Source organism: Chelon labrosus (genome assembly GCF_963514085.1).
Source record: "Chelon labrosus genome assembly, chromosome: 2".
In the NCBI taxonomy this organism is placed as follows: domain Eukaryota; kingdom Metazoa; phylum Chordata; class Actinopteri; order Mugiliformes; family Mugilidae; genus Chelon; species Chelon labrosus.
The window spans coordinates 4,524,746-4,552,306 of NC_140338.1; the positions used below are offsets into that span (position 1 = coordinate 4,524,746).

The 27,561-nt window shown below is 44.0% G+C and overlaps 1 protein-coding gene across 2 annotated transcripts; it reads right to left on the minus strand.

Moving 5' to 3' along the window:
* LOC311503579 (E3 ubiquitin-protein ligase DTX4-like) lies at nt 1–27,347 on the minus strand. Of its 2 annotated transcripts, none has more exons than XM_084566385.1 (12): nt 27,028–27,347; nt 25,982–26,208; nt 12,020–12,234; nt 10,473–11,359; nt 5,560–5,621; nt 4,937–5,098; nt 4,791–4,852; nt 3,968–4,134; nt 3,722–3,875; nt 3,553–3,642; nt 3,355–3,453; nt 1–3,275 (listed from the first exon to the last, which is right to left on the minus strand). In XM_084566385.1, the coding sequence occupies exons 2-12, from the start codon at nt 26,190–26,192 to the stop codon at nt 3,144–3,146; spliced, it is 2,241 nt and encodes a 746-aa protein (XP_084422511.1). In that variant the 5' UTR covers nt 26,193–26,208; nt 27,028–27,347; the 3' UTR covers nt 1–3,143. The 2 variants fall into 2 exon arrangements, with proteins under 2 accessions (XP_084422511.1, XP_084422510.1); XM_084566384.1 differs by lacking the exon at nt 27,028–27,347 and adding an exon at nt 26,419–27,016.
* Between the last annotated feature and the right edge of the window lie 214 nt (nt 27,348–27,561).

Here is a 27,561-nt window from a genome sequence, read left to right on the forward strand (position 1 = left end):
TAAGTTTCATTCATTCTTTATTTTTCTTCTTGTATTAATCATTCACACTCCAGCAATTAATTTGCAGTATTTACACGTTTCATGTTTCTGCTGCTCTCTGTCTCGTCCCTGCAGGCATCTTCACATCTTCCCAACCCTTCACTTCTTATAAGGACAAAGAGGACGAGGCCACAGAAGGCCAGAAGGTGAAGGGGAAAGACATGTTGGCCTGGCTTCAGACACTGCACACGGCACGGATCAACGCCAACATTAGATCAATTCAGAAAGAAAAGTTTGACCACACGGAATCAATTTGTCCCCCAGGTCAGTATGCAGAGTTTGAGCCAGATTATGACTTTAAGACATTTAATTTTTCTTTTCTTTTGTTTTTTAATTTCCTGCTAAATGAGGAACGGACAAAAACCAACATGTCCGCCAACAGCTCTGCTGGCAGGACACATGATATGCGGAAAACAAAAAAGTGTATTTCTATTAAACTGTACCACTCAGATAAAAAGTCTACCATCGGATTCCTTTTCCAAAGAAATGAGGAAGTAAATCAGCTTAACTTCTGTACGCAGAGAAAAATAAAGACATTATTTAATAATACTGTCTTTGTAAACAAGTCATGAAAAACATGTACAAAATAATGGTGGGGGAGGGGAAAGGCAATTAACTCTATGATAGTGAGAGAAACAATGCTACTAGAAAGCAAAAGGTGTAACTAGATTTCATAAAAAACATAATAAAAGACGTCACCATCAGCTACAGGATGTGATCCCCACGGAGTACCAAAATAAAAGCCTAAACTGGGAGCGTGTTGGTAGTATACACAGTACACACACACACACACACACAGTCGTAACCTTAAAGGGGTCATTTAAAGACCCAACTCAGAGACTGGGCAGAATATGATCAGTCGGTGGAGGTCGATAAGAAGAGGTAAGATCAACGATCCAAGGTATTGACGACATTAAAGCTCTTGTATTCAGCTTCTTTCCTCGAGTTAATCGTCGCTGGAGTGTTTTCCCTTCTCTATGTTCCCATTAATGTACTCAGAAACACAAGATCTTATTTGGGGGGGGTCTCACGACTACAATTCCCATGAGCCTCTGTGGCCACCGGGAACGAGGGAAGCAAGAGGCCGCAGCTGCAACGGAATTTTTAGCCGCTGATGTTTTTGTAACAGATTTTTAATGTTTTGCGCCGCAGATTTAAGCAGGAGGGTGTCGACCAGAGGGAAACGCAGAGCAGAGTACGACGAGGGGCCTTTACACTCGTTTGCCAGTTCATTAGGTACACTAGTGAATGCATTCTAATCTAAATAATGTCCAGTTGATGTTGAAACGGCGTCAGAAAGGTGGTAATTCAAGTGCGATAATCATTTTGGAGGACGTAGTTTGTGGTGCTGTCAGACTTTATAGATCTAAGTGGAACTAATCCTGAACACCAGGACCTTCATGAAGACAAGATTCAGAGCAGGACTGTTTCCACTAGTGTACCTAATAACCTGGAAAGTGAGTGTAATCCAAGCACAAAGGTGTTTTGGAGTTTTTTATTTTTTTTTTTTACAAATCATTTTAAACGTTTGACGCTCTGAGGTTGGCTGTCTGCAGGAAAACAGCTGAGGGTGGGCTCCTGCCGAAAGCTGCATCAGACCATTTTGATGAAAATGGAGTTGAGCCGTAAGGTGTAGGCTTTCGATTTACCGGCCATTCTACGTTGCAGCCTTCACCGATGGTCACGAACTTTTGGTAGTGGCCGAAAGAACAGATAGCGGAGGCTGAAATTAGCCTTGGACTTAGGGGCGGGGACTCTTTTGTGTTGAAGGCGTCCAGTTGAGGTGGTTGATCTGGTGAGGACTCCTCCAGGGTTTACCAGGTACAACCGGATGGGAGGAGACCCAGAATTCATTATATACCTCAACTGGCCTGGGAAGGTCTTGGGATCCCCCAGGAGGAAATTAAATTTGTTGATAAGGATATCGCCAACGCAACCCTATCTCAGGTAAGTGGAGGAAAATGGTTGGGTGGCTGTAAGGATGGACTTTTGGCTCAGATCATTGGGATTTTCAGTTAAATTCATTCATTTGCCTCTTGTCCTCTCCACTTTCCCCAACCTTCTGACCCTCTATCCAGTCTGAGAATACAAGCGGCATGGCGAGCCATCAGACACAATTAGCATAAAGAACACTGGCACCTGTGCAACTAAGGTTAAACGTGAGCCACAGTGTGGCCTCGGCGGTAAGACTTCACAGAGGCCCCAACGATGGTGGGCCGTCAGTTTGGTCTTTTGTCATTTCAACACTCAATAAACAGTCTAGCTCATCTCATATTTAAAAAAAAAAAAAAAAACAACCATCAAGTTGGAGGTAAAGTACGGAATGACGTTAAATGAGGACTACATGACAAACAGGTGGATAACAAAGGTCGTTTTCTTTTCTTTTTTTTGTACCCACAAGGAGGCGCAACAGCACCACAATCAGGCAGGAGGTTTGTACCAAGCCAGCTCTCGGTCTGTCTCCTTCCACTCTTGGTTTCTTCTACTCCAGCGCCTAAGAAGTACCACACAAGTTAATTTTACTCTACTCCTATGCTATGCTACGTTCGTGCTCCATCCTCCACTCTTCCTGCGACACCCTTCCTCCTCTCTCCTCCCATCCCACCACTCACAGCTCCGTCGTCTTCCTCTCCATTGTCCTTCCTCTCCCAGTTTTTACTGAACTGCCCGAACATTTGACCATCTCATTTATTTCTCTCTCTCTCACTGTAAAGTAAACTTGTTTTTTTTTTAATTTGTCCTGAACATTAGTACCGATTCATTCTCACTTTTGTCATTTTAGTACCTATCGGATTAGTCGCTAAAACCACCTCCTCCTCCTCCTAACGTCTGGCTTTTCTTTCTTTCTCCTCAAACGTCCTCCCGCCTGTTGCTGTGCCGCTGGTTTGCATTGACAGGCGAATCCAGCAATGACTCATTCAACATCTCAGAAAGTGGTGAAAACAAAATGTCTCCCAGAAGCCAAAATGTTCCCCCGCCCCTCCTCTGCACCCCGTCTAAGTGCTGGCGGAGAGAGTCTCTTCCTCCACGGTAAGTCCCACTTCTCTTCATCTGCTCTTCCGTTCTCCTCCTCCTCCTCCTCCTCATCTGGTCGCTTCGCCCTCTCACTTTTCCATCAGCCCGTCGTCCTCCGTGATGCCCTGAGCTCGCAGCTCTTCCAGGACGTTGTCGAGGTGTCCGGGGTCGGGGAAGCCGTGGCCCGTCAGGTTGGAGCCAAACTCCGTCTTATGGTGGACCTTAAAGGGAGAGGATTAGTGAACCAACTGCTCCGCAAACCGAGTCAGATTTACTCCTAATCCCGGAGTCTGGAGTTACCTCGTTCCAGATGACGGTGTCGGACTCTCCCGTAGTGCTCGAAGTACCGACTGAGAAGATCAGCCTGCGATCCCACGCTACCAGGAGGAGCCTCAGAACCTGAAAAGAAAACGCTCATTTAGAGAAGAAAAGATCTACAGTGTCGCTTTTGCACTCCTTCTGAATTTTCTGTAAAACAGGTCGGCGGACTGCGTTCACCTTGCGTCCTTTCTCACTGTCGGGGAGGTAGCAGTGTCGGGGAAAGCCTCTGGCAGTGAAGGGCTTCCCTGGGTTCGGATGCTCTGTTCCCTGGAAGGTTAAAGGTCAGCGGGTTAAAGTCCTGATCACACGTTGGCATCAAAGCGTGACTTGGCGGCGCTGGACGTACCTGAATGCCCGGTGGTATGTTGTAGATGATGCGTATGGTTTTGCAGTCAGGGTGCCCCGGCAGAGAGTGAGGGATGACGTGGTACTCCATCTTCCCCGCCGGCTGGTTGCCCGTCTTCACGCCGTAGATGGTTTTACAGGTGGGACACTGAAGGCTGGAGACAGGGAGGACGACACGGATCCGTTTCAGACACGATCGCCTTCGAATGTGCGAGACAGCGAAGTGGACTCTCAGGTCCTGACCTACCTGCCGTCCTTGTTGCCGTTATTGTACATGGCCACCAGGCACTGGAAGTGATACTGGTGTCCACACTGTGCGAGACGGCCGACTGACTCCGCCCTGGAAACAGGCCCCACCCCCGGGCCCTTGTATCCAGACGGCCCCCCCAGAGGCTCCATGCAGATGGTACAGTCCTAGGAAACAGAAAAACAATATGAAACACTTGTTCTTTTATCTGGAGGAGGAAGAGGAGAAGGAGGAAATGACAAAGTAAGAGGAGGAGACAAGGAAGAGGAGGAGGAGGAGGAGGAGAAGAACAAGGAGACGAGGACGGAGATGAGGAGGAGAAGTAGGAGAAGACGGAGAAAGAGGAGGAGGAGTAGAAGAAAACAGGAGGAGAAAGAGGTAGATGAGAAGAACAAGGAGAAGTAGAAGAAAGAGGAGGAGGAAGAAATGAAAGAGTAGGATGAAATAACAAAGTAGAAGGAGGAGGAAACAATGAACGAGAAGGAGGTGGAGGAGAAGAAGAAGGAGAAGAAGAAGAAGGAGGAGGAAGAGGAGGAAATGAAAAAGTAGGAGACGGACAAGGAAGAGAAAGAGGAGGAGGAGGAGAAGAATGAGGAGAAGAAGAACGAGATAAGGAGGAGGAGAAGTAGGAGATGAAGAAAAAGGAGGAGGAGGAGAAGTAGAAGAAGTTGAAGAAAAAAGGAGAAGGAGGTGGAGGAAAAGAACAAGGAGAAGTAGAAGAAAGGAGGAGGACGAAACAAAACAGTAGGATGAAATCAAAAAGTAGAAGGAGGAGGAGGAGGAGGAGGAGTGCTTGTGTGAGTTGACAAAGACCTGGTCGTACCTCCTCTGGGGGGCTCTTTACTTTCTGCAGGTACTTCTTCACCACCTCCTCTGGAGTTTTACCTGCACACACACAGACAGACAGCGGTTGGTAATCGGTATCTGGAGCTCACCTCCTTCCCGACATGAAGGGTCAACGGCGCTGACCTTTACGAGCCTGTTTCTTGGTCGTCTTTCTGCAGCAGTGGCCGAAGCCCGGCACCGGTTTGATGTCGCTCTTACTGACGGGAGGAGGATGGAGGACGAGCTTCGGAGGTCTGGTCAGGCAAACGGGTAGAGCTGCAGCGCTCATCAGGATCCCCGTGATACCTGAGACATGACAGAGATAGTCAGGAGGAGGAGCGAGAAAAAGAGAAGAAGAAGAAGAAACAAGAAACATGAAACAAAAAGAAGAAGAACAACAACAAATGAACAAGGAGAAAAGAAGAAGAAACAATACGAAAAATAAGAAAAGCGAAGAAGAAAAAGAAAAAGAAAGAAACAAGAAGGAGAAAAAAAAAGAAAAAAGACAGGAAAGAAGAAAAGAGAAGAACAAATAAACAAGAAGGAGAAAAGAAGAAGAAACAAGAAAAATAAGAAAAGCAAAGAAGAAAAAGAAAAAGACAAGAAACCAGAAAGAAGAAAGAAAAAGGAGAAAAGAGAAAGAAGAAAGAAGAAAAAGGAAGAAGAAGAAAGAAGGAAGAAAAAGAAGGAGAGAAACAAGAAGAACATGAAATAAGAAACAAGAAGAAAAAGAAGAATGAGAGGAGGAAGAAGAAGAGTGTTCTTACCAGCCAGCGCTGGATGAACAGGACTGGATCCGTTGAGGTTCTTCACCGGGACGGTGGGAACGCTGCAGGAGAGAACATAAAACATGGTCAGTGTGTTTTAATTGGTTGCTGGATCTCAGGAGGACACCAGGAGGACACCAGAAAGGACTTACTCAGAAAAACGGATGATGGTCATTTTCACAGGCGAGTGAAAACCAAAAGACGGAAAAACTAATAAATATCACGAGTGAGGAAACTCCCGGGTGGAAGGAAACTGGAGCAGAAGTGTGGTTTCTCCTTCTCTGTCTGTCATGTATCTGAGAGTCTGAGCAGCGTCTGAGGGTTTATGAACGCTAATCCACAGAGTTTCCATCTGCTCAGTGACACCGACGTCACAGTAGCTGCTCTGTGGGGATTACCTGCCTCTTCATCACCATCATCATCATCATCACCATCATCATCATCATCATCTTAAGAGACATGGATCGCACGTACAGGTTCAACGTCTCTAGCTCTTACTGAGTCACGATGAAAGTTTCCCGGTTAAACGTCAGGTGACGAGTATCCTGAATGAACCGTTTCCATGGAGACCAGATCAAATGATGTGATCGGACACATTAAAACGTCAGTCACGTTACTGATGAAGAGGTTCTGATGATGAGGAGGAGCAGCACATCTACCTGAATGTGAACAGAAGTTTCCCCCTGGTGGGTCAAACCTCTCTACATCTCTACTACCTCGTCAGAGTCACGTCATGTTTCCATCGAGAGATTTCCCGGTGACACCGATGAACGTTAAAATAACCTGCGGGCTGATGACGGACAGGAAGCAGCTGACATTAGATCCATATTAGAGAGGATGACCCGGCTCTGCTGTGTTAGCATGGGCGGCTTTACGCCGAGAGGAGGACTGATCCTGGATAAAGCTCAGGGAGCTCACGTTATCAACACGCTCCTTTGTTAGCAACGGGAGACAGCTGTTGGTAGACATGTAGCACCCACCTAGACCAGACCAGGCACCCCCACCCCATAGCAATGACACTCCTTGATGGCAGCAGTGAAAAGGGTTTAGGAACAACTAAAAAAAAAACATGAAGAACAGCACAAGGTGTTGACCTGGCCTCCAAATTCACTAGATCCCAAACTGATCAAGTATCTGTGGGATGATCCGCAGAGGCCCCTCCCCTCAAAGCCCCCCCCACTAACAACATCCTGTTGCCAGACACCACAGGACACCCTCAGAAGGCCCATGTTCATTCTCTGATGAGTCACCACAAGGGAGACCTACACAATATTAGGTAGGTGGTCATAATGTTATGTGAATCATGATGGACCCAGGACAGACGTCTCTTTGTCTGGTATCAAGACGACACTTATGCTGGCCATTTCATTAGGAACACTAGTGAATGCATTCTAATAGAACAGTCTTGCACTAAATCTTGTCTTAGGAGTTCCACAGGGCTCTATTTAAGGTCCTCTTATTTTGTTTTACCTTTAAGATTATGTAGACTGATTCATCTGTCAGTTCCTTCCTTAAACTAAATCCCTTTGTCTCTTGTTCATTCTAAAGAAGCCAGTGTTAGCTGCTATGTTAGGATAAACAAGCTAATGTTAACTGCTATTTTAGGCTAAATAAGATAACGTTACCTGCTATGTTAGCAAAAAATCTACTCTTAGTTATTTAAAGGTCCCGTAGGCAGGATTGCGAAGATCCAGGACTTAGCCAAAAAATTTGAACATCGACAACTCAGTCCCTCCCCCCTTTCCGCTAAAGCCCAAAACGGTCTCCCAAGCCCCTCCCCCCACAAGGGAGAGCTGTGCACGATAGAGCGCGTGCATATTGGCCCTGGAATACTGTGCACGAGCAGAGAACCGAGAGAGAGCGAGTAAACAAACTAGCATTGAACACACCGACGTAAGATAGAACAACAAAATTGTTTTTATAATACCCTTCGTTATTGCTAAATAATTTGACCTAAAGTACAACGATACAGTCGTTATACTTTTAGGTCGCTATGAAATGCGTGTGCATGAGCAGTGATTGACACACTGTAGATACACCCCTGGGCTTGATTGGTGCATCTGAATATGGAGCGTTGGATGTCTTGCAAATCGTGCTACAGGCTCTAGGTGGGGCCAGAGGAGCCGAATTTTTTTTTAAAATGACCTGCTTCATGCAGTTATACTTGAACATAGGGTCTGTTTCAGCAAATATGACAGAAAGTTAGTTTTATAAGGCTTCCCTACTGCACCTTTTATTTAGCCTAAACAAACAGCCTGTTAACTTGAACAAGCTTATGTTAGCCATTTAATTAGCTTAAAAAGGATAACGTTAGCTGCTATATTAACCTAAACATGATAATATTAGCCACTTTATTAGCCTATAAAGCTAACAGTAGCCTGTAAAAGATGACATAAGCAACTATATTGGCCTGAACAGCATAAGAAAAGTCTTGAATCTCAAGTTGAGCGCATTTACATTATTTAAGATCAAGATTAGAAGATCGATATCGGATTGGGGTGCAAAAAATTGCTTTATCGGGACATCCCTATCACAAAGCTGTGAGGTCTAGGAACGACAAAATGGCCTCACAACATTAGTACTCCCTGAAAAAGTTGGCTCCCACACAAAAACCAAGACCACCCTCCCCCAACTCATTCATGCCCTTTGTCTCATTCCCATAATCCCACCCCGCCCCACTGGAGAGAGAGCGCTCATTCTTGTCTGCATCTCCTGCTCAGATCGTCAATATTTACTTTCACCGTGTGTGTGTGTGTGTGTGTGTGTTGGTTAAATGCCTCCACAGCCATGCAGCGCCATGCATGAGTGTGTGTTGGCCTCATTTCTTGCAGCACGGCGTGATCAATCTTTGACAGTTTGCTGACTCGTTTCTTTGTCTCGACTCCCCGCCACCCCTTTCCCTCGGCCCCTCGTCTCGGACGTCTGAGTCGGAGACTGTCTGCACAAACACACATATAAATATATAAATATACATCTACAGGCCCCTCCCGTCATGTCTGGTGGTGGCGGCCAATGACAATGCTTTCTGAAAAAAGGACTATTGTGTTTCACTCCCCCAACCTAAAAAATATTATGAATATGTGGTTAAATCAGGAGGGGTACATGAAGGGTCGCTCCACAACACCCACAAGATATTATTAAGTGTCTTTATTAAATGTGATCATTCTGTTTTAAATAGCTCAGAAAGTAGCCCCACTGTAGGATAATCATCTCATTGCATCTTATTTTATTTAATCTCATTTTATCTCATTGCATCTATTCTCATCTTAGTTTATCTTATCTCATCTCATTTCATCTTATTTTATCTAATCTAATTTTATTTTATCTTATCCCATCTCATTTTTTATATATATATATCTTATCTCATATTATTGTATCTCATCTCAACTCATCTAATTTTATCTCTTCTTATTTTATCTCATTTGATCTCATTTTATCTTATCCCATCTCATCTTTTTTTATCTTATCTCATCTTATTTTGTCTTAGCTCATTTGATGTTATCTCAGTTTATCTCATCTCAGTTCATCATATCTCCACTCATCCCATCTCATTTTATCTCATCTTAGTTTATCATATCTCCTCTCATCTCATTTCACCTCATCTTATTTTATTTAATCTAATTTTATTTTATCTTATCCCATCTCATTTTTTTATATATCTTATCTCATCTCACCTCATCTCATTTGATCTCATCTTATTTTGTCTTAGCTCATTTGATGTTATCTCAGTTTATCATATCTCTTCTCATCCCATCTCATTTTACTTATCTCATTTGATCTTATCTCATTTTATCTCATCTCAGTTCATCATATCTCCTTTCATCCCATCTCATTTTATCTCATCTTAGTTTATCATGTCTCATTTTATCTTATCCCATCTCATCGTTTTTTTTAACCTTATTTCATCTCACCTCATCTAATTTTATCTCATCTTATTTTAACATATCTCCTCTCATCTCATTTTATCTCATCTTATTTTATCATATCTTATCTCATCTCATATTATTTTGTCTTATCTTCTTTGATCTTATCTCATGTCACCTCACCAAATCTCAAAAAAAGCAAGAGAGACGAAAAAAGACAGGGGGAGAGCAGCAGAGGCTCAGCATTGTGCTGCTAATGCGGCCCAGGCTTGAGGAATCCAACAAAGGTTACTGTGGAGACCAACAATGAGGGGCCGTGAGGGGCCCAGACTGCCGAGACGCGACGATGGGGGAGGAGGAAGAAGAAGAAGGCGGCGGGGGGACAATCTAAAAAAAACAAAAAAAAAAAACATCTGACCTCTCTTTCAGACGGAATGTGAGTATCTGCGAGAACCGCCGTTTGCTGCCGAAGAACTGAAACTGAGAAGGCATCACTTCCTGAGCTTTATGACAGCACAGAAAGATGGAAAATGTCACCGAGTGGTTTCTGGTTCCAGGTCAGATGAAGAATCAGTTTTACAGAAAACTCTCAGTTGTTACTGGAAGAAGATTTAAAGCGCTGAGCAGCACTTTCCCTTTTTCTCGGCTCAACTCAAGCCCCCTGGTGGAAGTAGTTAATATTCAATGTATGACATGAAGGAGGAGGAAGAGGAGGAGAGGGAGAAGAAGAAGTTAGAAGAAGAGATGGAGAAGGAGGAGAAGAAGGAGGAAGAAAAAGAGGAAGACCACTTTCCCTTCATGACAGGAACCCTCAGTCAGCTCTGGGTGGAACTCGGTCTCTGATACTAATGTTGTGTTTTCAGGCAGTTTTCAATAGAAGCTGATGTGAAGCTAGTGAAGGTGTGGCCTAGCAGTTTAAGATGTGGACTTGTTTTTATTACATCTTGTGTAACTGTTGCATATTGTGCGACATGAGAGAACACCGTCACTGCCTCCATCTTCCTCAAACTTTTAAATGAATCTTGGTTTGTGTGCGCTTCATTTACTCACCCCGACGCTATGAGCGCTCTGGACTGCGCCATAGCAATCCTCTGTAACGCCGGTCGGCTCAGGCCGGCTAAGCTCGATCGCTGTGGTAATGGAGCGTGGCACACGGTCGACGCGGACGACGGCGTTCGCTGTGGCTTCATCACCACTTGGGATGGAGATGGCACCGGAGAAGGGGGAGTGGTCACATTGCTGGCGGGTGTGATTAGTGTGGCGGTTGGCACTGTATCGTTGGCTGAGGAGGAGGATTGCTTGGCTGGCAGGGACGGCGGGTTCATATTCGGGTTGGACGTGGGAGGCTGAGGGGGCGGGAGGGACGGCGGAGGCGGCCTGTTGGAAGACGCAGAGATGCCCAGAGAGGAGGTTCCGGCGGTGAGGGCGGCCAGCGACTGGGCAAAGAGCTGGGCGTTCCTTCTCGGAGAGGCGTTGTTTTTGGAGATGGCGAGGCCGTGCGGCAGCGTCTGGTAGTAGTTGGAGTTGGCGTTGGCGTTCTGCTGCGGTCCTCGTTCCAGAGTGGCCGATTTGGACGGACTCAGAGGTTTGGAGACCGCCAGTGTCAAGTTCTTGGGCCGCTGCATGGTTAGAGAGCGCCGACCCAGAGTCTGGATCCCTGCCCCTCCTGTGTTGGTCTTCACGCTTAGGACCAGCATGCATTGCTGGCAGGAACACGGCTGGCCTAGCCCAGAAGCCTGTAAACCTCCGTTGGGGTAGACGGAGCTTCCAATCCCCATACTGGCCCCTGATACCCCAACACCCAACAAGGCTCCTGTTAGCCCTCCACCTCCTCCCACGCCGCCTCCTTTGGGGACAGGGAGTGGACCGGACACGAGCGGGTAGGCCAGGTCAGAACGCCTCTGGATCCTCCGACACCTCTGGCTCTGTCTGTTCACCTGAAGGACAAAAAAACACATGTTAACAATGTTTGGAAGTCCTTCTTGAAATCTTAAAAATGTTTTGCTGCTAGCTTAGCTGCAGATGCAGCGACGGAGACAGGCATTGATTGGATCTTGTTGAAAAAAAGCCACTGTCAATTCTGCTCATCAGTTCAATTCACTATCGATCCCCTCCATCAACTCCCGATTAGTATTTTTGTGTACAATGACAACATAACGGAAATACGTCGTTAATTGAGACATGTAAATCTATTTTCGATTGGTTAGACTAAAAAAAGTGGACGCCATAACGGCTCCTCTGAAGTGAAGCCAAAGAAGTTGGGGTTCTTCCTGGTGGCTGGCTGCATTTTGGGCCATAAGCTCCGCCCCCTCCATGTTTGTAGGAAACTAAACCACTAAAACACATAAAATAATTCTTTTTTGTTTTTCAAACACGACTTCTGTCATTTTATTTAGTTAACATAATGCAGATGCATGTTCAAGAGCGCATCTTTCTGAAAGCAACTAAATGAGTGGTTGTGCAGTAAACTAACTGAACTCAAGGATCTGAAGGATTAACAATGTTAGCTCCTTGAGGAAAACTCTCTCGTAGCCTGTAATTCTAGCATCAGTCTGGAAGGAAGTGGAGACGTGTCCATATCAACAGCTGAAACAAACCTGCGTCATGTTCTGAAAATCGATGAGGTAGCAGAAACCGAGAGGTGTCAGGTCGAGGCAGGGCTGCTGCCGGTTGTGGGCGCTCTCGACAGCGATGGCCACCTCCATGTCATACGGCGTCCACGTGCCCGCATCGTTTTCCCACTCCCACTGCCAGCCCTGACCCGGGGCCGAGGTCGGATCATAAAAGCTCCTCCGCACCGGACGGATGGTACCTGAAAGAAAACGAGGGGTTAATAAATTTTCTCCACCAGATGAAAAATATGAAAAAGAATCGGGTCTTGCCAATAAAAACCCAGAGGTAAAGAATCACGTTGAGCAGCATGTGTCCGGATTATAATGAGGACGGACCAGGTCAGTGCTCAATGGCAAACTTAATGTCATCATATGCAGCAGTAGCCTGCAGCTCAGACCAGATGTCACGAGAATAACATCTCCTTTAAATACTTTTATGTGAATGTGCAAAGACAAATCAGTCTTTGCACATTCACTAGAATGGTTTGGGTTGGCTCCATGCTACAGTGACTGATCATGAAAATACAGTGTATACTCTAAGCGAATAGTCGTATCATTTTGACTTGTAGAGTTTCTTGTTGCATCCAAGTCTTTAGTTCTAAAACACTGGCTGGGAGTTGGGCTTTAAACAGGAACATGTGTGGGTGTTGCCCGCCGTAAAACAGCATGACTAGGCTCAGTTAACGGCCTGAAACTCATCTGTAATTAATCTGTTCAGATGCTTTTTACCAATGAGAAAAAGCTGGATCAAAACAGTTTCCTCCAGCTACAGGTTGGCTGAATGTAAGTAAAGAGCTTTTAAACTGTTCCCGCTTCTGCAGGAAGGCTGGTATCCACCTTCCCAGTGTGCCGAAACAAAGACAACTGGACTTGTTGAGTTTCTACAAGATGATTCCGTTTAAGTTTTCAGTTCTAAGTGACTGGATTTTGGTTTCAATAGAACAGAAAACGTGATCAAGATAACATCCTCCAACTACAGGTTAGTATCTGGTCTTTAACCACCTCTAAGGTCATGTGAGTTTCTGATGGACAACACCCACAGATGTTCCTATTTAAACCCCAACTCTTGATCAGTCTTTAAGAAGTGAAGACGTAGATGTAACCTCTTCAAGCAGCCATATGAGTCCAAAAGCCCTTGTTTCTGCAGCGCAACTGGACCTGTTGGGTTTCCAGAAGACCTTCTATCCAAATCTTCAGTTCTAAATGACTGTTGCAGAGTTCAGGTTCAACATCTGATGAAGCTGAACCAAAACCGAAGAAGCCACTTGCATAAAACGTCTTCTAGAAACCCAACAAGTCCGGTTTTCTTTGTTTCAGCACGAAGGGAAGATGGATGCCAGCCTTTCTGCATAGTGGTGGCAGTTTAAAAAGCTCTTTTCCTTAATTACATTATACTTGCATTTTCTCTTGCAGTCCAGCAAACAAGCTGCTAAACGGACTTAGCACAAACATTTAAAACTACTACTAAATAACCAGAACAATGTCTCTCTGTGTCCCGGTGGGGCGGAGGGCAGGCAGGAGGGTCCCTGAAGCAACCAACCAGAAACTACCTCTGTCTCCTGGGGTAACGAGCTATTCAGTGAATGAATGTGAATATGTGAGAGGGGGACTATTACAGAGAGAATATGTTGGGAGAGCGGCATGACTGCACAGACATCAAAAACTCAGGGATGAACAAATGGGAGGGGAGTTGTTGAACAGTTTGGTGGGGACAGATAGACGGATAGGTAAGAATTCAGAGAATGGATTATCAGTGCTAGAAACAATGCGGCTGTTACTGTGTCTGATTAATTTGTCATAAACTAAAGGAGAAAACCACATTTTTATCCCACCCTTAAATATCTTCCAGATTAGATAGTAGAACACACCCCGATAGCAATGATATCATGAACAGAGACGCCCCTTAACTCATTCAGCAACCCCTTGGCTAGAACTGGACCAAGAGTTTATAGAAATACCACAAAACACTCATATTCTACAAAGGCTTTAGTGAAAACAGAACCAGGCCGACTCTCCATTTGGACAGTTAGATAAAACTAAAGTACTGAAAGTGTGCCACATCGGGTTGTTACCTCTTGAAAGTGAATCTGGCTACAAAATACGACTGATTCCCACTACAGGAGGCACAGAAACAAATCACGGCATGTTGCATATTGTTGTAAAGGTCTCATTCCATACAAGATGGCTATATTATATTTGTTATCTGTAGCAAAAACCATTAGCCCACTAGACAGAGCTGTGTGTCCAGAGACCAGGGAGCACTTTGCATGGTTGCTCACTGCTCTAAGTGTGCTTACTTGGATGGGATAAACAAGGGCTTGAGAATTCCCACTTCAAAACAATCTTGATTTGAAAGAACTGATATCAATTCATAAAAGTGACTTTTTTTTTTTTTAATAGTCATCATTTCCTGACTGCTTAAAAGGTATGACGACAGAAAAAAACTGGACAAAAGACACATGAAAGATGAGAAATTAGAGGGGGAAGATTGTGGAGATACCACAAATCTAGTTTTAATTAAATTCAGTAAATCAGAAGCGATACCCAGCTCTAGTTAAATGCAAAAAACTAATTCCTTGCATGTGTGTACGAAGCTGATTCGATTTGAAACGTAATTTCTCTCTCAAACTGCCAAACAAATGAGTCCTTTAGGTGTCAACAAGCTGCATTTCCACCACCACCACCACCAGACGGCCCCCTAGCCTTAATTCAGAAGGCCTACTCTGTCTTAAGGCCACGTCTTGATTCTCGTGTTTGTGAGTCCTACTGACTGTCTATTAAGACGGATAAACCCTCCTTCATCCCGAAGAGCAGCACTGTGAATTCCTCAGAATGAATTCAAATACTATCAGGCATAACAGAGGATTGTGGGAAGGACAAACACACTCAAGGACGCATAATGGTTTCGGAAAGATGTGCAAGTGTGGGAGGGAGTGGTTGATAAGGTTTATTTATGCAAGTCCACTTGGATGAAAAGTCCTTGTTGGGGAAAAAAGATTTTAAAGTGAAAGAAACTGAAGCTTTGACAGAAATGAATTAACTAAATCTCCAAGAGCTTCAAATCAACATCTCCATTACACTAATAATAAAAGTAATAATGCTGAGCTCTATTGATCCTTGAAGGGACACGCTCTTCGTGTGTATTAACCATGCGAGATATTTTACTCGACTGAACAAGCAAAAAACGCCGCAACCCAATTATTAGAGCTCATGCGGACACACGGAGAACATGCAAACTCCATTCAAACCCAGAACCTGTGCAAGACCACGCCCTTGTGCCACCCATCACGTGATTAATTGCAATTAGATATATTAACTGACTGTGTAGTATAAATATTGAGGAACAAAATACTACTGATTCCCACTTCAGGAGTCAACGTAGCATTTGCCTGAACGTAGCATTCATATTGTTGTAAAGGACTCATTCCATACAAGACGGCTATATAGCATTTGTTATCTGTAGCAAAACCATTAGCCCTCTAGACAGAGCTGTGTGTCTAAAGGCCAGGCAGTGCCTTCCATTTAATTGGCTGAACATTAACGAGCAAAAAGGGTGTGACTGCTCAGTTAAATCAAATATTTAGTCTTGATAAATCACATTGGTGAGGAACCTTTTTTTTTTCGTCAACACAAATCGCATGTTTAATACATTTAAGAACAAAAAATTAAATACATTAATTGCCTGAATATTGCAAATATTAAGGAGATTGATTGTGATTTATTGACAGCCCTAGTGTGAATATTAAGGCGTAGTAAAAGAGTGTGAAGTGTATGAAAGAAAGCATAAAGAGGCCTAAAGCAGGTGGAGAAAGAGACCGGCCATCTGGACTTTATTGTCCTCTCTACCACTGACTCCCCCCTCCTCACCCACGCACACACGCACACACGCACGCACGCACGCACACACGCACGCACACACACACACACACACACACACATAGCTGCAGATTGACCAGCAGGTTAGCACATGTTAGGGTCAGGTCATGATTCATACATGGAAGGAAGGGGGTACTACTTCTCATGAAACATCAGCAGCTCTGTGGGAAAATTCGACATCTGTGATGAGCCAGCGCTTCCTGTTCCTCTTTCTAACCAATCGTAGACAAACTTTAATCTTTCTCACATTGTTTTGGCCGCAATTGTGGAATTTTCCCCCACCGCTGCATTTAAAAGTGTAACCAAGGCTCGTGTACAAAGAGTTAACGGTGGTGAAATGATTTTTTTTCAAGAAGCATTGGTTTGAGGGCTGTCCAACAGAGATTTTTTTTCCTCTGCATCGGCTGAAACACAAGCCACAATTAAATCAAAATGGCGTGTTACCTATGGCTCTGTATCACTGGTGACTTCCTGAATCGATTTGATTAATTTAGAGATATTTCAGTAGCATCGCCATTAGCATCTTCTCCAAAACGAATGCGGTCTTTGGTTCCAGAAGTCTGTGATATCTCCTCAATCTTCTCCCTCTACTTTCTCATCTTTCATGTGTCTTTGCTTTCGTCCTGCTTGTCTCTGTCGTCATACTTTTTAAACCCAATCAAAGTCGCAGCTTCGGTCATGTTCTGAATCTTCCTCACAGACGGATCTAATGATGCTAGCTTAATAATAGAAAGTCAGGTGTCTACCTGTCCAACCAATGGATCCACACAGAACCTACGTCATCAGTAAGGGCTTATACTTGCGTTGCTATGCCGACATTAATGGTGGGTATCACTACAGGTTTCCTGAATCTATTCTATTCCAATTCACAAGATCCCAATTTGAATCTATTTGTGGCACTTCCACGATATTCCACCTCTGTATTAGTGAAGGTTCTCCATCATCCAAATCATGGTATAGCCGAAATAAACTGGACTTGTAGAGTTTCTTGAATATGTTTTCATCCAAGTAGCTTCTTTAGATCTAAAAGACTTGTGGGTGGTTGGGGTTTAAACAGGAACATCTGTCATATGACTAGGATCTGTTTTTTTGGGGGATATTTTACTTCTGGTTTCACATTTTTATATCCAACCAATGTTCAGGCCCGACGGTGCTCTTATCAGAATCTGATAACTCTTCATCTGGAATTTCAAACAATGCATCTGCATCAACTGGAAAGTCTATTCTACCAACCAATCAGAGCAATTTAGTTGTAAACAAACTCAACTCCACAGCGCTCAGATGATGTGGATGACTACTGTCACTCTTCTATCCACCGGCACGTAAACCCCGTCCACATGAGCGGGTGGGGAGGAAGTTTGTCTGGCTTCCAGGCTACAGGGCAGTTGTTGAGGTGGTGTCGCTGGAGGTGAACGCCATGTTGTGACAACCATTATATCTAACAGAGCTACACAACACTGACTCTCTTAAATCAGCAGTGAATACACAGGGAAATATTGTGACCTTGTGGCTTCCCGGCTTTGGACCCAACCATTTCAGGGACGACAATGATCTTCTTTCTTTCTTAGTCATCTAATGTGAACCCAGAATGATTTCTGTCCTAACGTGAACCAACCCTGAGAAAAGTTCAGCTCAACTGCAGCAGTTCGACTAACGCTTACATAAAACACTGCTCAGAAACATTCCTGACCTGCACTTCAACTCATCTGCTGATATCCTCAAAACAGCCGCAGGCACTTTGCAGAAGGCTGCAGAGGGATGGTTGAGTAAAATTACCAATAACATTACCAATGTGACAAACCTGAAAAGGTAATACAAAGACTCCCAAGTCTCCCGTTCTCATTTACCTCATTTTGACTCATTTACTCTTAACCATGCATCAGAAAAAACCTTCAGCCATGACTTTTTATAATGGACCACCCCGTCTTATACACTTACTGCATAATGTACTGTCAACTGAAGAAACCAAGCTGAGTTTTGTTGATCCCAGCTGGGGAAAAAATGTAAATTTGATGTAGATAAAATACAAATTTCAAAACACTAATGGCAACGTTATTGGCTGCGCTAAAGACAATGCTAATGGTGATGTTAATGATGTCGCTAAAGGCAGAGCTAATGGCGATACTGGTCAAAAAGTCTGCCTTATTGTCAATTCTGCCTTATGTGCAGCACAGAGGATTGAAACTGTGTTACCCTCCTACTGTGCAACACTAAACTAGAAAAATAAACATCTGAGATTTAAAATAATTATAATGAGTCAACAAATACAAATATAAAATTAAGGCAAAATTAAGTCAATAAATAACATACAGTATACAGATGACAGATGAAGTGTTAAAAGGTATTTTTGTACAGAGAGCTTACTAATGGTGATGCTTAAGGTGAAGCTAATGACATCGCTAAAGACAAGACAAAGCTAATGAGATTGGTAATGGCGATGCTAAAGGCAAAACTAATGGCAACGCAAATGCGATGCCAGCGCTGATGCTAATGGTGACGTTAAAGACAACGCTAATGGCAATGGCAAGTCAGAGCTACGGGTTATACTAGTGGCGATGCTAAAGTCGATGCTAAAAGCAATTCTAATGTTGATACTAATGGAAAACACAGCTCCGTTCTCAGTTAGCAACTTTTAGCAGATCAATTATTAAATCAGACTCAACACCATGGATGCTAAGGACAGAATATAGTAAAGTTTGAATCCTTGTTCAGATATTTCATGTTGGAATAAAAAGTTTAATGGTGGAAGTCCTGTTTAACATGTATGTATGTGCACATGGAATTTGTTTAACTAATCTGAGAACTTGGAGCCGTTTTCTTTAGGTGCGCTAAGACACCCTAGCAATGGACATGGAGGGGACTGAACCTGTGACCTCATGGTTTAAAAGTTGCCTTTCTAATCTCTCATATATATATATATATATAGCGTTTAGTTAGTTTATGTTTTACAATGTCTGAACTATGCTGCTCAATGGGCTTACAAGCCAGCAGCTTTTACTTAGTTTATGTAGATTATAGGTTAATTGTCATATTATATGACCATAGGTTTGGTAGGGTCTCTTAGCTGAACAGGGCCTCTAAATGTGTTTTGCCTGGGATTTTGGCACAAGGGATTATAACATCTTATCCTGTGTATTACTGAATGTATATCCCATCCATCCCACACTTTTTCTCCGCCTCTTTTTTCATGTTTTTGATCTCCCCGTGATCTCCCTCTAAACCTAATCACATGACAGCCACAGTTTCACAACAACCCATTTAACTCCTTCATCTTTAGCCCCTTGCAGACCTCGAATTAACTCCCATCCTTGTCAATCAGATCACACCTGTCCATCTTTAGGTTCCCATCTTCACACCTGATATTCAGTAAAATGTGTCTCCACATGCGTCCCCAGCCAGCACTTGAGGTCTGATCTCAGTTTGTGTGTCTGTAAATAAGCAGCGCCATCATGTGGTCAGTTACATATTGCACCAGCTGCTGTCTCTAATGGATCTCTACCTACCGCTGGATCAGAACCATGAACAGCTGGTTGTTGACTTGGAGACAAGATCCAGATTTTGGAGCAAACTGTAAAGTCTCTCACACGTTAAGTTCTTTATCTTCTTTATTTTAGAGACAAAGCTCAGATTAGAACTGAACCCTGGAAGCTTCCATCCTTGAATCAAGAAATACCTCTGATAAAGAGAAATAACGACACCGTTATTGAGGGGATAAATGAATCATGAGTTGATTCTAGTTCAGATTTATTTCATCTTCAGTTCATTACCAGCACGAAGGACAGAATCTTTTAAAAGGCTCTGATCACTAATGAACAGACATCACTTATTTAGGTGATCGTTTCTAATAGATCAGCCCTATTGGGTAGGTGACCCAGGACTCATTGTGTGTTCACACTACTAAAGTGAAATGAGGTCAAATGTGTCCCAGACCACCTCCACATGTGGACTGAGACTAGATCAGTGTTCACACCTGGACTTTAAGATGGACACAGTGATCAGATCAGGACGGATGTTAATACTTGGTCTGAACGAGGCTTTTCACTCAGTCAACTCAGCTCGCTAATCAACTAGCAACCGTTAAAGCGTGACAGAAAATGTCTTTCACAGGACCAGTCAAATAAATATCGTCACACTGTTAAAATAATCGCGTCATTGTTTGTCAAAATTGTTTTTTTGCATAAATCATCTCATGACGGCGGCCACCTATGGTAAAATCGCCTACATCCTCAGTTGATCAGATCATGTGATTTTACCTCTTTTAAGATAATGGCTTATGTCAAGTGTGTGACACTTTTGGTGAAGTTTTTTGTGTTTCCTAAAAAACTTGAAAAAATTAGTTAGGCGATTATTTTCTGAAGCTGAACTATTGATCCTTTTCTTTTTCTCTGTCACCTTTTAGGCGGTGATATTCTACCTTTCTGCCCCCCTGACTTTGTCGTGCCGCCTACTACCTACTACCGTCTCTCGCTTTCTCTTCCCGCCTTTGTCTCTGCTTTTGTCTCACCTTGAAAGAGTCCCGTCCCCCCCTGAGTATTGGCTTCAGAGTTAATTTTCAGCTTCAGAGAGCGCGAGAGAGAAAAGCGGCGAAAGGCGAACGAGGAAAGAGAGAAAAACACCCAGTGAAGATTCAGATCAGGTGAACCAGAGGAAGTGGAACATAAAGCGGAGGCTTCGGAACAAAAGAAGAAGACACCCGAACTCAAGACGGAACAAAGACAGTTTCAGGACATGTGTGACATTAACACAATTTCCATGTGATGAAATGCAGGTGTACTGATTAAGGAAATTCACTTAATTAATTTCAAAACTATCCTGAGCTCAAATTAAGACAACCGACACGTCTCCGGTGTGGACAAATAAATCAGCAGTCCTACATTTACATGTGCTATATAACCAGGCTAACGTGTACAATGTGTGAGTTTTCACGAGTCAAACGCTTTCAGATTTCAAACACAAGAATATATACTAAATAATTAATAGTCTATCACTTTCAAAACCAGTAACCACCAACGTAAAGGCGGTCATAACTCTGTATAGAGCTTTAAAGCCTCTTTTAGCTCGTTGTTTTGGTTCCACTGTTTCAACGCTCTCATCATAACCTGAATATAGCTATTCAATGCTAACGTGCTGACCAGTATACGTTTGCTAGGTGATACCATAACAGTGTTCCCACACAAATGTGACAATTAATGTCTCAAACTTCACTGCGTTGATCAGTTGTAGGACTATCCAGTTGCATGCAGAGGTGTTTTTCTCTTTCTCTTTTAGTCACGTTGGACATGTTTACATTAACACCGCTATCACACCCCATAAGTTACCTTGCCACCCTTACCGTCACCTTCTTATCATATTTATCCAACCAGTGTGCATGGTTTCTGACATTACCGGGCTCCAACATGCAACCAAAATAGCTGTATAGTGTGGCCACTTTTCCCAACTACTCGTGCTTTTCTTTTCATGTCAAATCCAAAAGTGTGGATGGAAAACCAGCATATAATGGTTAAAACTAGGGAGGGACGTCCCAATCAAGACGTAAAATTAAGCGAGTCAGACAGCAGTTAGTGAATGAACCAATGGATGTTTGGTGAGGTGGTAGTAGTTGATCATCATTCAATGCTACCAACTTGATTCAACAGCTCCAATAAAATCACTAAACAGAACCCTTAGATTCCACTCAGGCAAAGGCTGTACCTGAACAACAACCACTGAGCGCTGCGTTTAAAAGAAGAGAAAAGTTTCCTGGGTTCCCTAACCCCTAACCCAGCGTCAAGGAGAAAAATCTTCCAGAGAAGGTTAGGGAGTTATGGATGACCAGTAGAGAACACAAGGAACAAGCCACCCTCTCCTACACGCTACATTAACTTTGACATTAACTATTGGATCGGCAGGTTAAAAAAAACTTGATAATGGGGGGAAATGTGAATATTTGCGTTGCAGGTTGACTCAAAGTGCAATCCTTACTTTTTCAATAAGTGGCCACGGTGCTCTAACATTTCAGTCGTAGGGTGAGGACCTCGCTTTGACAACACATCTGCACCATCAGCCCTAAGAAAAGCCTTCCTCTCAAACAGGGTTTTACTGCAGCGCACACAAACTGATAGTTTTGTTGTTGGGCATGTAAACTAAGTCAGAGCGAATGTTTGGTGACATTCCCTCCCCCCCAGTTTTCTTTCCCGTCACCAGTACCCACCCCCCAAGCCCTTCGTCTCGAGGGAGCCGCCACCCACCCCCTACCCAGCCTGTGCTGTGACCCCCACGCCCCGGGGCTTTGTGGGGGTCTGGGAACGTGTCTCCTTCAGCAGGGCCAGCTGCAACGAGAGGAGGAACATGCCCTCTCTGAAGCAACTGACGGGAGATTTCTTGAAAAGCCCAATGAAAATATGACGCCCTTCTCTCGGAAAAACTAAAGCTCCTTCTGTTGCTACTAGAGCAGATAAATATAAATAAATATTAACAGGAATCAGGACAAAAATACTAAACGTGAGCTTTCTGATTCAAACACCTAAGTGTACGAATCACTTCCGGTGCAGACTAACTCTAAGTGAAAAGTTCCTCGAGTGCGAAGATCCAAAGCTGAAGGCAACAGGAAGTTGATGTTTTGTTAGATTATAATCTTCCTTTTCATCTTCAGGAAGACTTGTGAGTTTCAGACAGAAACTACTATGTGCTACAAAGTCAACACAATTCCAGGTACTTCCTCAGCCAAGCCTGATCTTTTCTTGTTATTTATTTTAGCTCTGCCATAAACCAAAACCACGTCCATGTAGTGTCAAAACTTCTTCTTCTTCAGTTTCAGTGGCAGTTGGCGTCAAAGCTGACAAAGGTCCAAGAAGAAGAATCACAAGTCTAAACATGTCTGTCTTGTGAAAGACGTTTCTTGTGTAAAATGAGTCAGACAGCCGTTAGTAAATAGTGTGATGTGGATGTTTGGTGAGGTGGTAGTAGTTGATGATCTTTCAATACTACCACCTTGATTCAATGGCTCCAATAAAACCACTAAACAGAATCCATGGAGTCCACTCAGGCAAGGGCTGCAACCAAACAACAACAACAACAAATGCTGAACGTTTAAAAGAAGAGAAAAGTTTCCTGGAGACAGCGTCAAGGAGAAAAATATTCCAGAGAGGGTTAGGGAGTTTATGGCAGCGTTGGATGACCAGAACATTTTCTGGAGTAGAGAACACAAGGTATGAGCTACCCTCTCCACACTACATTAACTTTGACGAAAGATTCATTGGACTGAATCCAGTCGACTCTAGGAGAAGACAAGGAAAGACTTTATGAATCTACAGGGAAGGAACTTTAGGACATTTTATTTTGAATCTAGGATCGACCGATACTCAATCATCAAAGAACCTTTGTGTTTGGAGCAATATGGTGGGTAAAAGACCACAGGTGGTCCCTTCAATTAATACAAATTAGTACAGGTCCACGGGTAGAACTAGTCCTCTGAGACTGAAGATGTTGCGAAACTCGCATCCGTTTGGGAAACTCCACCGATAGCGCAAAAGTCAAAGACACAGAGAGAGTCTACAATCGTTCTATCTCTGCCACGTCGAAGCAAAGCCAGAAAAGGCCCTTGGGAGTTTTGCCTATTGACGAAACCAGAAACAAGAGAGGGGGAGAGGAAGGGTGGGAGAGACCAGACCAGAGCAGGGGGAGACGGAAAGGGAGGACAAGTGAAGTGAACTCTCTCCTCATTAGGCCTTGAGATATTCCATTCTTTCCACAGAAGCAAGGTCTCTGGCTTTCTTTTCTCTGTGCAAGGAGGCTGCAGCTGTTATGTGCTGCATGGGAGTGTGTGTGCGCTCTCGGTTTTATTAAGTTGTGGGGGCCAAACAACTCTTGCAGAATACTAATGCTGTGGGGCCACGTTGTCCTTATGGGGCCATTTTTCTGGGCGCCACAAACTTTTGGTTGTTGACACTTGTTCTGACTTGGTTTTGAGATAAATGTTCATGGTGACATGATACAGTCAGGTTTAGGGTTTGGAGCTAGGGAGTGCATCATGTCAGTGGAAGGTCCTCGCAAAAACAGAAACACAAGTACATGTGTGGATAATGACTAAAGACCGCAGCCAAGCAGGACGTGAGATGGCCATTTGCAGCTGTTGCAGATCATCACAGTTCATCTGGCACAGAAACCAAATGACTGCATAAGAACATTTGTTTTGCATCAGAGAATCACTGAAAGCCAGACAATCATAAAAGGCAGACTTTCCTCTCAAATGTTAAACTCTGAAATCTGAGAATAATATTTCAAACAATACTAAGAAAGTCCTGGATCGCGTGCAGCTTAGTCCAAACTCTAAATTACACATAAATCTATGTACAAACTTGGCAAAACTGGTCAAACTTGAGTGTAGCCAAGCAGAGAAGTCCACCAACGTCTTACGCACCAACAAAGCGGTTTGAAAACACAAATATGGCGTCTTGTGATTTCCCCACATCGCATATTTCCCCCCTCGTTTTGCCCCAAATAACTCCAACATCTGGCCTACAGCTGACAGACTGAGTGTAACTACTGCCAAAAATATCCTGAATTCCCTCCACGAGGGATCTGTACGGGAGAACTTGTGCTCCAGAGCCACACAGAGCGGTTTGTGATGATTTAAGACGTGAAGTTTGTTAAAATAAAAATCCAGATGTCAGTGTCAACATTAATGAACAATAAGAGAAGGTACCATAAAACCCTTTAAAGGACAGTAATTAATATTCTAGGGCTGGAATGACGCACCTAAGAGGCGTATATCGTCGTTGTTAATAATTTTATCCTGCAAAGGGCAAGTAAAAAAACAACCAGAAGATCAAAACTGCCAAGAAGAAGAAGAAGCTGTAGTTCAGCTGCTGAGTATCTGGACAGTTCCAGTGGGTTTAGTCTGATGGTTGGTTGGTGGTCTGAACCTGATGGTGATACTAATGGCAATGCTAAAGGCAATATAACAATGCAACTACTCTATTGTCGGCACTAAAAACAAATTGAACGGTGATGCCAAAGACAATGTAAATTGAAACGCTGAAACCGATGCTAGTGACAACGCTAAAAGCAATGCTAAAGGTAAAGCTGTTAGCAGAGACGAGACAACGCTAACGGTGACGCTAAAATACGATCCAAATGGAGATGCTAAGGGCTAGCATGGCAGTGCTGCTTTCCAGCAGATTGTTTCTGCACATACAGACCTCAATAAGTAACAAACCAGGTAGATTTCCATAAACGCTCCGCTCTAAGTGGGTGTTAGCAACCTTTAGCAGTGGTTAAAATCACAGCATGATGGTTTCGGCTGGTCTTTCTGTGCAGAGTTTCCATGTTCACCCTGTATCTGCTGTGTTTCCTCCCACACAGACATGTTAGGTTTATGTGAGTATGAATGGTGACTCTCTACTACAAGATAATACAGGTGACTTTACCACTACAGTTAAATCAAGTCCATGTTTTCAGAACCTCCCACCGACATCTGTCCTGGACAATTCAATCACAACTGGCAGGCTGTGGTTGAATTGTCACATTGGTGTAAACACCTGAAAATTAAAATTCAGCCAACACTGATCTCAGCTTCTCTGTGTGTAAATACACAGCGTCATCATTTTGGGGGCACATCTCTATTTACTGTCGGATCAGAACCATGAACGGTTGCTTTGTTGTGTGCGCACCATGACTTGGGGACATGATACGCATTTTGAAACAAGCTGTAAAGTCTCTCTCTCGCTTAAACCACACACCTCAAGTTCTTCTTTATTTATTTATTAATAACCGACCAGAGATTAGTTTAGTTCACATTTCCAAAGAAATCACGTCGAACGTGTCTCAGACCACGTCCACATGTCTCCTGTTCACAGCTGGACTTTAAGCTGGCCACTATTTCCTAATTTAAACATCCCAATTACACTGAATAACGTAGAATTAGGAAGTAACTTTTGCTGAGTAATATAATTTGGTAAAAGTTTGAATCTTCCTCCACAGATTTAATTTAAATATGTCCTAGTTATGGTTGAATAAAAGCCTATTAACAAAAGATTTAATCATGTGATTCAGCCCTGTGATGGTTTTATTACAGATTTACTACGAGCTCACCTGTGTCCTGTCTGAACTGGTGCATGGACTGGAGGTCTATGATGTACGGCGAGAGCCGGCTGTCCACCTGGCCGAGGACCACGCTCCCTCCGCGGGGGTCGCTGCTCCGGATGGCCGCCTCTATCTGGTGGGAGACGGCGGGGCTGTAGGGCCGCCACCGGCCGTGTTCGTTGAGCCATTCCCACACCACCACGGCCGAGGCCAGGAGCATGTTGTTACTGTTGGCCCTGGAGGGGACACGGAGAAACGGTTAGCCGAGAGCTAGGAGCAGCGTTGAGCCCCTGGAAGCAAACACAAACACCCCCTACGACCCCCACTCTCTCTCGCTCTCTCTGTGTGTGTCGGTACCGGCTCTAACCTGCCCCTCTCTGCGTCGTGATAGCCGGATAAAGACCGGCGTCTCGGAGCTAAAATCAAAGCCCGGTTCGGGGTCTTACATGGGGCCGCGGCGGAGCTAACTCCGGGAGAAGGCGACGCATTCCTCCGCGATGATCCGAGCTCCTCGCATGGTCCCCGGGGGAGAAGGAAATCACGGTCCTCGCTTTGTTATAACCCCGGTATTGAGACGTTAAAAACGGAAGTAAACAAACAATAAAAGCGGCCGAGGACGTCGGCTCCTGTTCGTGCCCCCCAGACGGACGTCTGTCTCCGGCCGCGGCCTTCCTCAAACCTCCTCGGCGTCGCCTGATAAAAAACAACCCGCGTATGTGGTTCCTCTTCACGGGCGTCTTGGAGCCGAACCTATCGGCGTTTAAGTCCCGCCCGGGGTGGGGTGCAGACGGCCGGTCAAAAGCAGGATAATGTCGGATAATGTGTTGTTGTTGTTTTTGGGGCGTAGCGGAGAAAAGTAGTCGCCTCCACCAGCGCACCCTCAGCAGGAAGGACTGCCCGACCAGAACCGGTTCAACTGGTCCGGATCATCCCGGGAAGAGTGCGCACAAACCCCGGGACGCTCGTAACAAACAAAGAAAAGCCTCCCGTGGCACTGAGCTACCCTCAAGTGTCTTAATTGGAGTTTTAATTAACCGATAATTGAACTTTTTCACCTGTTGATCTGATCTTCTGGGTCTCCGACACTTGTGGAGCAGACTCCGGGACCGTAACGAGCCTCTTCATGGGGTTAAATCTACCCCTCCGGCTCCACCATAGCTCCTGTGTGTCTGTTCACTCCTCCACCACACAGAAAAAAACAAAATCCTCCTTTTATTTGCGTGTTGTTTTTAAATCACAAAATCCACGCTTAGAGGAATAGCCCCCCTCTAGTAGTTGGAAATAAACTGTGCCATTTTTTACAAATTATTATTACTATTAGTCCAACTCTATCCTACCGCGTCCATCTTCGTATTTACGGCTGAAAAAACTTTGTGTGAAGCCTGTGGAGGAGAGTGGGAGGACCTCTTCCTCCTCCTCCTCCTCCTCCTCCCCACGTACCGTGGACAATAGAAAAAGAGGCTACCTCAAGAATTTCACTGTATTGACTTTGTCTTATTTACTCCGCCATTACTCGTTCATATGTATTTAATTATTAAATAAATGCCATTAAAATAAGATTAAAAAACAAAATAAAACTTATTTTATTG

What these genes read in the sequence shown, in the direction of transcription:
- LOC311503579 (XM_084566384.1), bottom strand. An exon ending in ATTTTCAGAACATGACGCAG is followed by an intron (nt 11,360 to 12,019) that starts GTTTGTTTCAGC and finishes TTTGTCCTTCAG; the next exon opens with GTGAACAGACAGAGCCAGAG. An exon ending in TGTTCATCCAGCGCTGGCTG is followed by an intron (nt 5,099 to 5,559) that starts GTAAGAACACTC and finishes GTCATGTCTCAG; the next exon opens with GTATCACGGGGATCCTGATG.